Source organism: Octodon degus, unplaced genomic scaffold (genome assembly GCF_000260255.1).
Source record: "Octodon degus isolate 3935 unplaced genomic scaffold, OctDeg1.0 scaffold00039, whole genome shotgun sequence".
Classification (NCBI taxonomy): Eukaryota; Metazoa; Chordata; class Mammalia; order Rodentia; family Octodontidae; genus Octodon; species Octodon degus.
Genome location: NW_004524615.1, coordinates 9,339,476 through 9,350,405, shown reverse-complemented (window position 1 = coordinate 9,350,405; position 10,930 = coordinate 9,339,476). Strand labels below are relative to the sequence as shown.

At 36.8% G+C, this 10,930-nt stretch overlaps 1 protein-coding gene across 2 annotated transcripts in view; it reads right to left on the bottom strand.

Annotated features, from left to right (window-relative positions):
• Nucleotides 1–7,755: 7,755 nt before the first annotated feature.
• The window catches only part of Tex30 (testis expressed 30), a 14,464-nt gene continuing 11,289 nt past the window's right edge, over nt 7,756–10,930 (bottom strand). For both annotated transcript variants that reach the window (XM_004631176.2, XM_023715250.1), the window contains exon 6: nt 7,756–10,476. In XM_004631176.2, coding sequence (XP_004631233.1) covers nt 10,303–10,476 — 174 coding nt within the window. In that variant the 3' untranslated portion in view covers nt 7,756–10,302. The remainder of the gene's footprint in view (nt 10,477–10,930) is intronic.

Sequence of the window (10,930 nt, the reverse complement as noted above, 5' to 3'; positions counted from 1 at the left end):
AGTATAACTACAATATGTAGAAAACAGTGCTATAGTAATATGTTAGATGTACAAGGTTCAACTTACAACTTCTGATAATTGCCAGCTTTACTGGTAACTAATTACCGTTAGGGGTTAATGGATTGTATAGGGTTCAAGTGCTGAATACAGGTACCTAAGATCTTTGGACTAGCAATGTTTAGCCTAAACAAGTAAGTTAATCCAGAACAGAAAGTGTTCAAGAATGTGAAAATCTTCTACATTGTTCTCCAAGCACAGCTTCTCCAACTTAAATTGACCATTCATCACTAAAAATAGAAAAGGAGGAGACGTAGGAGGCAGCTGATGCTAGAAATCAACCACCTGTGCGGGGCTAAGACAAAGAAGGCCCCAAAATATGGGGAACTTCTCCAATCTTGTAAACAAGCTGTTCTAGCTTGCAACAAACAGGTTGCTAGGCAGAAAGGTTAAAATTGACACCAACCTCCTGAGTGTACAAATAAAGGCTTTGTCATGCAGGGGCAGTGCTTTTCCTCCCATCAGGAGTGAGAGGGCTCTACCTGACCCCAGCTTTCCTTTCTTATCTATATTTCTTCATCCTCTCACCATTTCTCCCTGGGAACATCAAGAGCTGTGTGGAACACAGCAATGATTTGCATATACTGAACCATTCCTGCATCCCTGGGATGAATCCTACTTGGTCATGATGTATAATCTTCTTGGTGATTTGCTGCATTGTTTGCCAGTATCTTATTAAGGATTTTTGCATCTATGTTTATTAGGGAAATCATCCTATAGTTCTCTTTATTTGCTTGATCCTTCTCTGGTGTTGGTATCAGGATAATGCTTACTTCTAGGAATGAATTTGAGCATTTTGCTTCCCTTTCAATCTCATTAGTTTGAGGAGCAGCAGCATTAGAATGTTTTTAAAATTTGTTGTAGAATTCAGAAGTGAATCTCTTAGGACCTAGGATTTTCTTTGTTGTTAGGTTTTTAATTTCATCTTCAATTTTTTTGACTGATACTTATTTATTTAGAATTTTGATGTCTTCTTGATTCAGCTTATTAAGTCATATGAACCCAGGAATCTCTCCATTTCTTCTGTTTTCTATCTTACTAGAAATACAAGTTCTTGATGTAAGTATTGACGATTTTCTGGATTCCTACAGAATCTGTTGTGATTTTACCTTTTTTCATTCCTAGTTGTGTGGATTTGAGTATTTTCTTTCCTTTTTTGATAAGGTTGGCTAAGGACTTGTCAATTCGATTTGGTCTTTCAAAGAACTAAATCTTCAATTCATTGATTTTTTGTCTTGTTTTCTTAGTCTCCATTGTATTACTTTCCCTTCTGATATTTACAATTTTTTCTTTTGTACAAATTTTGGAGTTGATTTGTTTTTCTTTCTCTAGAACCTTGAAGTTCAACCTTAGGTTGTTTATTTTAGCACATTCTCTTCTTATGTTATCATTTACTGCTATAAATTTCTCATGTAGGACTGCTTTCATCATGTCCCTTAGTTCCAGGATGGCATTATTTTTTAATTGATGAAAAATAGTTTATTTTCTTTTTTAACTTCAACTGCTACCCATCAGTTGTTTGGGAGTTTTTTTAAAATTTAATTTCCTTGTATTTATGCAATTTGTTGCCCATTGATTTTCAATTTCATCACACTATGATTTGATAATATTTATGGGATAATTTTCATTCTTTTCCCTTACTTTAGCATGTTCCGTGAGGCAGCATGTGGTCTATTTTGGAGAAAGCTTCAAGTGCAGCTAAGAAAAACATGCATACTGTTGTGTGGGGTGGAACACTATTAGATATTTACTAAGCCCATCTGTGCAAAGGTTTGGTTCAGCTCTGATTTCTAAAATTTCTTTTTTCTAGTTGGTCAGTCTGTTGATAACAGTGAAGTACTGAGATTCCCCATTAAAATTACATTGGTCCTTGATTGATTTTTTTGTGGCTGTTATTGTTTTATATAGTTGGGTGTGCTGGTATTTGGTGCATATATATTTATGATTGTTATCTCTTTCCTCTTGAATTGTTCCCCTAACAAGTATGTAGTCACCTTCTTTGTCTCTCTTGATACATCTTGAGTTGAAATGAATTTTGTCTGCAAATAGAATAGATGCTTTGGCTTTCTTCCAGGTTCTTCTCACATAGAATATTGTATCTTACCTCCTTTGACTTTCAGTCTATGAATTTCTAAATTAAATGTATTTCCTGTATGCAGCATTATTGCTGGATTCTTTTTCTGATCTAGTCTGCCTTTTTTTTTTTTTTTTTTTAATTGGTGAGTTGAGACCATTTACTGGTCTTAGCCAGTATGTATTGACTTACCCTTGTAATACTATTTTCCTGTCATTGGTTCCCTTTGTTTTCTCTGCTTAATTGTTTGTCTTGGCTAATGAATTCATTCTACTGGGGTTCATGGAACTGTTGTACCCATTGTCTCTTTCTAGAATATCCTTCAGAACTTTCTGGAATGTTGGTTTAGTGTTTCTCAATTTCCTCAGATTTTTTTTTTTCATGTTGCATCTTATTTCTCCATTAGTTGTGAAAGATAGTTTTGTGGGTTACATCAATCGGGATTGGAGGTTGTTTTCTTTTAGGATTTGAAATACTTTATTTGAAGTTCTGACTAAACAATTTTAGTTGAGAAGTCTTCTGTGACTCTGATGGGCTTTCCTTTACAGGTGATTTGTGTATTTTCTTTAACAGTTTTTAATACTTCGTTTTTGTGTTGAATTTTGGAAATCTTGACTATTATATGCCTTGGTGTAGTATTTTTGTTTGTTTTCTGATCATGGCTAATTAGAGCTCTGTATGCCTCAATTCTTTGTATGTCAAGTTCTTTTTCCATGGCTCAGGATTTTTCTGCCATGTTCACTTCGGTGAACAACTTTTTAAAAATGTTTTCTGTGCCCTGCTTTTTCATTGATTCTGATCAATCTTATATTATTCTTTCTTTCATCATCTAGCAGCTGTTGGATTTTTGTGGTTTCTTGCTATTTTAAGAAGTCTAGGGCTGGCCAAATAGCTCAGTGGATTAAAGCACCTGCTTAGGCAGATGCAGGGTCTGGAGGTTTGATCTTCAGTCCTGCTGTGCCGGCCCTGTCCCCGGGGCATGCTGAGGTAGCCATTGAGACTGGTTGTGGTGGTGTGTGCCTGTAATCTCAGCTCTTGGGAGGATGTAAACAGGTGGATCACTATGAGTCCAATCTACTCAGTGAGACCCTATAGACTCTTACTAAAATAAAAAAAAAAGTCTGTCATTTTATAATTGCTATCTGTCAACCTGTCTTCTAGATGTGATATTCTGTCCACATTGGTTGATTCTGCTGTGTAGACTTTCAAAAGAATTTTTAATCACTTGGATATCTATTTGGATCCATTTCAGGGAATCTATTTTTTTCCTATGTTGGTCATTCATGGTGTCCATCATTTTCTTAAGTTGGTCAATCTTTTTTATCTTTATCTCCTCTAGATTCACTAACCATCTCCTTCATTATGGTCACCTTCTCTTTAGTATCTCAGAAATTATTTCTTCTTTTTTTCTAGAGCCTCATTCACCTGCTTTGTTACTTCTGTTGCCACCATTTCAAAAATCTCAGGTGGGTGAGTTTTTTACTTCTTTCACTTAACTGCCCTCTGAATTTGCCTTGGATGAGATAGAGTTGTGTTGTGTTGGGTCTGGGGTTGTGTCTTGCTTCTGTATCTTCTCATTTTCTACTTTAGAAATTAATTTTCATCATTGATGCTTCTAAATTGCTTATGTTAGGCAGCATTATTGTGAATATTGAGACCTCCTTAGAAAATGACTACTTTTGAGAGATATATTTTAGTTGTAGCTGGTCTTCAGCTTTGAGTCTATCCCAAGATCCTACATATTCAACTTATTAGGACTGAGAAGCTCCTGCCCATTTGGCACTCGGTTCTTTGGTACTGGATTATAGTATTGACTATGATTTTTAGTCAATCTCAGTATTGACATGCAAAGAAGGGCTGAGGAGATAGCTCAGTGGTTTAAGTGCTGCCTAACAAACACAAGGTCCTGAGTTCAATCCCTGGCACCAAACAAAACAAAAAACTAACAGACATGCAAAGAATGACAGATCACAACAACTATTTGACTTTGGCTAACTTAGTAGTACAATAGCATCAAGCACAGCCTCAAAAAAAGACAAACTGTAGAAACTATTAATTTGCCACCTTTAACCATAGCTTCAAGATTTATATTTATATCACAAAATCTAAAACAAACCAGAAAATTATACACAGTAAATAGCTCCTCAATAGGGTAATTTTATCCTTAGGAGGGCAAATTTAAAAAGGGTAAGAGAAAAAAATAGAGAAGTAGAAGAAAATATAATGATTAGAAGCAAGGTTTAAGGAGAAAGGGAAATTACCCAAGCTTTGGCAAACTGAGGGAGAAGACAGGATATGGAGGACCACGAATTAGAAACGGGCATAGTATCTGTCTGAGACCCTCCTTAACCTGCCTTGTGGGCTGGTATTGGAGTGCATCCTACTTCCTCTTGTTCACTGCTGAGATCTGCATGGCCAGTGAGACTGTAATGCTCACAGAGCAGGATGAAGTCTGTGGAGGACAATACAGAGGGACCTAGTGTCCAGTGTGGGGATGAATCTTGTTTCTTTCATGATGTTAATCTTGCCTGTTCAACTACTGCTTCTGTGCTATTCCAGGAAAAGCACCCTCCCACTGCCCCTGCACTGGCTAATAAAATAGTGCTAGCTGGAGATTCTTGATCTCTGTTCCCAGAGAATGTTGATCACCCCGTAGCCCTATTTCCTTGCAACTCTTGTTTCTTGCTCTTTTTCTTGCCATGTGCTATAACTCTGGGCAGGAAATTGGAATCTCACTGTAGGGATCCCTAGTAACTGGTGCCATGGAAAGGGTCACTAATATCAAGAAAGAAAGAAGAAATAACTAAATCAAAAAAACCCCATAAAAATCAGTGTTCACATTCACACACAAAAAAAATAAGAACAATCTAGAAAAAGATCAAAGAAATGAAAGCAAAAGTATCCTTCACAGCGGATACTGTCACTAGGAGACAGCTAGAGACCAGATCTGTCCTGGACATTCCCAGCAAGCCTGCAGTGGAGTTAGGGTGCTGTGCTGGATAATTCCCACAAGCTTGTGCTTTCAACTCCACAGAAGCTCAGACCTGTCCTCATCTCTGGCTGTGAGAATCGGGCCCGAGTTGTTCCAACCACCACACTATGGATGTCTCTTGCTGGCTTGAAATTGGCTTTCTGACCCTGGACATCTCCCATAGCTGCAACTTTTCAGACAGTAAGATCCCCAAAATGAAGCCAACCCAGAGCTGCTCTGAGTCCCAGATTCAACTGGCCCTTCTCCAAACAGCAGCCAGCCAATTGCCCCCACCTTGGATGTTTGGACTGGAGCCACTCACCCCTGCTGCAGCCCACAGCATCCACTGGTCCTTCCATTTGTGTGTTTCTTCAAGGAGGCCTCTGGAGCTAACTGCAGTAATCATGCCTCTAGACTTCAGCTGCTTCTCTCACAGTAAGATGAGAGTCAGGGAGAAAGTGCTATTTCCAGCTCCCTCTTCTGCATTAAGGTCACTCTCTTGACTCCCTGTGGGTGGGCTAGTTCTCCCTTCAGATCCTTCCTGGGTCCTGGGAATCCATCCTTCTCTGACCAAAGTTGTATTCTGGTATCTGCACTGAATCTCAGAGAGGCTGCTTTGCCACTGATCACCACTCCACCATCTTCCTAGAAGTCTATGATGGGGCTGGGGAAGAGACAATTAAACTTGAGAGTTATTCAAGGCAAACTTCAAAAGAAGGGCATAAGGGCATATGCCTATAATTCCAGCTACTTGGGAAGCTTGAGTGAAGTCTGTCCACTTAATGAGGCCCTAAATAAGAATAAAAAACAAAAAGCCCTGGGGGGCGCACTGGCAGGCAAACATGCCCGTAATTTCAGCACTTGAGAAACTGAAAACAGGAGCATCACTGAGTCCGATTTGTGTAGTGAGACCCTGTAGACCCTGCTAAATTAAAAAATTAAATTAAATTAAAAATCAGAGGAAAGTGAACAATGATGTAGAGTGTGTCTAAGGAGAGTCACCTGGAGAGAAAACATTCTCTCAGGCTTTCACAGAGAGCAAATTGGTCAAGCAATGGCTGTGACTCATCCACATGACTGATACTTACAAAAAATCTACAAACTGCTGTACAGGGTTTCAGGGTAAATCCTGAGATTTTTAAATTAATTTTATTGAGAAAATAGCAATGAGACAGTTTCAAAACTGATTAATAGGACAGTTTCAATAATTAATACATTGCATACTTTTGTCTTTGTAGTGGTTATTCATAGTACAAGATGCAGACACGATATCCTGTCCAAGCACTATTAGTGCAAATCTTTCTTCTCATTGAATTAAGAGAAAGTAGTTATATTTCTATCCTGTTTTGTATATACAGATACAAAATGGTCCTTCATTTTTATCCCCTTTTTTGTTTAGTTTTGTCAGAGAAGGGTATTCCATTGCCATTTAAATACTGTACGTGCATGAATTCAGCAAAATAATCCAATATAGTCCAGTAGTCCTTAATAGTAGTGGGTTTTCCATAGGACTGGCAAAGTCAGAAGTTGTTAGACTTGAGCCTTTTACAGCTCAGCATATTAATATGGCTTTATTTTTCATACCTCATTATTATACTTTTCTGCTGGATGGTTGAGATCAAGATAAAGCAAGACCTATATAACAAGAAATGTAACTTTTGTATCTGACAAGGTCAGTCAAATCCCCTGAGGATTTACCGTGAAACCCTGTACGGCAGTTTGTAGATCCTTTGTCACTATCAGCCATGTGGATGAGTCATGGCCATTGCTTGACCAATTTGCTCTCTGTAAAAGCCTGAGAGAATGTTTTCTCTCCAGGTGACTCTCCTTAGGCACACTCTACATAGTCAGTCACTTTCCTCTGTGGCCCCATAATCTCCTTGATCAGAAAATTTGGGACATCATTGAGTTACAGGATGTTATAGTACAGGTTCTCTTATGTCCTGAGTCTGAGGAGATTTGACTGACCTTGTCAGATACAAAAGTTACATTTTTAGTTATATAGGTCTTGGTTTATCTTGGTCTTAACCATCCAGCAGAAAGTATAAACATGAAATATGAAAAGTGAAGCCATATCAATATGCTGAGCTATAAAAGGCTCAAGTCAACAAACTCTGACATCACCAGTCATGCAGATAACCCACTACTGTTATGGACTACTGGACTATATTGGATTACTTTGCTGAATTCATGCACCTACAATATATGAATGGCAATGGAATACACATCTCTGACAAAAGTAAACAAAAAAATACAGATATAAGTGAGGGCCATTTTGTAGTGAAAAAATACATGTATCTGCATATACAAAATATTTAGCATAGATATACAGCTACTTTCTCTTAGTTCAATGAGAAGTTTTGAACTAATAGTGTTTAGACAAGATATCATGTCTGCATCTTATACTACGCATAACTACTACAAAGACAATATGCAATGCATTATTATTACTGTCCTACTAACCTGTTTTGAAACTGTCTCACTGCTACTTCTTTCTCAATAAAATTATATAAAAAAAGAATAATGTATGGGATAGTACATGTGGTGGACTCAAAAACTGAAGCTAAAATATACCTTTCTGTAGCTGGAAAAGAGGGAATATTTAAAACAAGATTTTGCACTCTTAAATTTTATTAAACAATGCAAGGTAGGGATATAAAAAATGACAGTTGGAGAAAAAAGAATTTACAATATTTTATGATTATAAAATAAATTCTTAGGCATGATAATGGAATTTTTTAGCATTTATTCCAAACATCTCTTATTTGGTTGACTATAAATTCAAATGTAGACAAATAAACCTTTTACTTTTCCTTTGCAGTGTTGTAGGTATTTAGGTTAATAGTCCCGGTAAGATGTACCTAGCATAACATAATTTAACATAAAACATTTTCAGGATTTATGGATCAGGATGTTATAGTTTGAAAAACATTTGTTTTGGGACTGACTTTTCTTATCTAAGTCGTCAATATATAAGCTCATTCTCATTCATTAGAAAAATGTCTACCACATCAACTTATTTGACCACATAATCCCTTTCCCAACAAATCTTGAGCAAAACATTGCCTATAGAAATTGGAAAATGTTTGTCATTTAATATTTTTATCTATATTTTGGTAAATATTAACCAGTAAACATATTTTGTCTGTATTTAAAAAATTATTTTAAAAAGCCCTAGGAAGTAGCTTACAAACAGAATGCCTTAGGAACCTAGGACCATAAAGATATATAAATGAAAGCTGCAAAGAATGGGAAAATTGTTTTGAGATCCTTAAACAATGAGCAAGATTTGCTAAGAAAGACTGACCAAGTTTCAGGAAGAAGAAAAGCAGACTTTCCTTTACAACTTTGTACATTCCAGATTAGCTATAGCACTGTTACAGGTCAGAATCCGAAGAGGGGAAAGGCTGGAATGTTGGTAGGGCCTATTGTGGAGCCACCCGAGACATCAAAATTTCCAGCTGGAAATATCTATACGTATAGTTTAATATGGTAATTTCAGTATTACAATTACATGGCCTGACCAGTAAACTTTTAAAGCTAGTCTTTTTACCAGTACAGTACATTCTAATTTATAAGTTGTCCTTTGTATAGTATTTCGCATTAGTTTTATTTCTGGTTCACCATATCATTCCACAATTGATTTGTAATTTTTAATAGGCCAGTGATTATAATTGTTAGCTGAATTTTTTCACTTACCATGTTTTGACACTTAACATTTCAAATGTTTACTATCTTTAATTATACTTTTCTTTTAAAAAGTAAGACCTTGTTCAACAAGTCCAGAAGAAACTATTATATATTAGGTTATTCAGGAAACTTGAAGTTATAGTTGTACATGATTTTATTTTGTAACATAAAAGATCTGGATGTTGACACGTAGGTCTTCATTTGTGCATTTTTAAAAAATGTATTTGGTACAGGGTATAGCGATGCAGCTCAGACTCATGGTGATCCTCCTGTGCTCAGCCTCCCCAGCGCTGGGATTACAGGCGTGCAGCACACCTGATCTCTGGCTGGTTCACCATGCCCCAGGTGGGGCCAGCACAACACATGGTGCCAGAGATCAAACCGCGGTCCCTGTACTTGCCTAACAAGCACTTAGTCCGCTGAGCTATCTCACCGGCTCATTTATGCTATATTTTGCAAAGTAAAATATAATTAAAACCCACTGACTACCAGGGCAAAAAGAATGAGAAACCTGAAGACACAGAAAGTCATGTAGGCCATCCAAGGCTGTACGAAAGGTCTACCATTAAAAGCAACAGGAAAGCAAGAGAATGGATAGATTTCTTACAACACCATTCTTTATTACAAATTTCTTTAACATCAACCTCATCATCCTGTGCACTTTATAGGATATATCAATTTTTTATATATAATACTGTTCAAAGTCCAATTCAGGAAACAAATTTCCCAAGATAAAATTAAACCTTGACTCTGCCTAGATATAGCGCATCAGTAGTACCGTTTAGCCATCAATTCTCCCCTTACTTGGAGAGCGGCTACCCGTGAATTCTGCATAGCACGTTCTTAGTTTCCAAGTGCTTATTCATCTTGGTAAACTGAATACTTCTCCTCCTCTAACAGGGTTTCAGTAAACTTTTCTTGAAAGCTGTTACTTCTTACTACAGGAACATTCGATATCCCATATTTGAAATATATTGCCACTGCTCTCCCTTGAGATTCTTTAAAAGATGAGATGAAGAGATGAATATATTCTATAAACCTCTGATCAGATTTAAGACAGTGCGTTTGGTTTTTGCTTGGCAGTGCTTGGCATTCAAACGAGGCCTTGTGCATGCAAGGCCAAGTACTCTCCCACTGAGTAACAATCCCAGTTCCTACTTCGCTTTTAAAGATGACACTGCTGCACAACATCGGAGTACTTTCTCATACAAGTAAGACAAAAGCACCACTGTAACAAAATTCAAATGTTTAATTTTTTTCAAAACTTAACTATACTAATAAAAATAAATTATATTTAGACCACCTTCAATATTTGTACATCATCTTCATACACTATAACAATGCTCTCAAAGACATTTCTAGAGTATATTAATTTCACAATTAAAATGTGTTTCAAAAATAGGGCAACATTAAGGAACGTTAGTCTGAAATATATCTCAACGTTGAGAGGTATATTGTTATTTATCAAATTAACTGTATTTGTATTCAAAATAACATGGCTTTAACCTAATTATTTCTTGTCCATTTCAGTGATTTCTTGGATCCAAAACAAAATCTGTGTATTTATTTCTTTGAAAACATCATTTGTTGACCGTCCTTTCACTGCCATGGAGTGATTTGCCTTCTCAATCCAGTGGATCTTATTGGGAGCTTGCATTTTCTGGGCCACCTTCTCCAGTAAGTTCTAAGGGAGGGAAGCAAAGAGGATACTAGACATATGGTTGCAACATTTAATTTAAAAAAACCCTCTCTCCCCTCAGCCCACAGCAACACCTATTCACCAAGGACTCATCTACTCTGCAGGTAACTTTCTAGGCAATGAGCTGTATCAGGAAACGTCCACAGAAGTGGCAATCCACCTCTCTCAGGTACAGATCAAGCATTTGTTACTGAGAAAAAATAGACCCACAAACATTTAAGAACAAAACAAAAAAACCTTCTTCAAGTAAGTTATATATATGCTCTACAAAATAGCTGTTTTGTATACTGGCCTAACAGTCAGTAAAGGCTGCACACTGCTAAGCTGATCCTTTCTCAGGAGTCAATTTTATAACAACCAGACGGTTGACATGATAAATAGTGTGCACTCTAGAAATGACAGCATTCAGATATGAATTTTTCTTTTTTTTTTTTTTTTT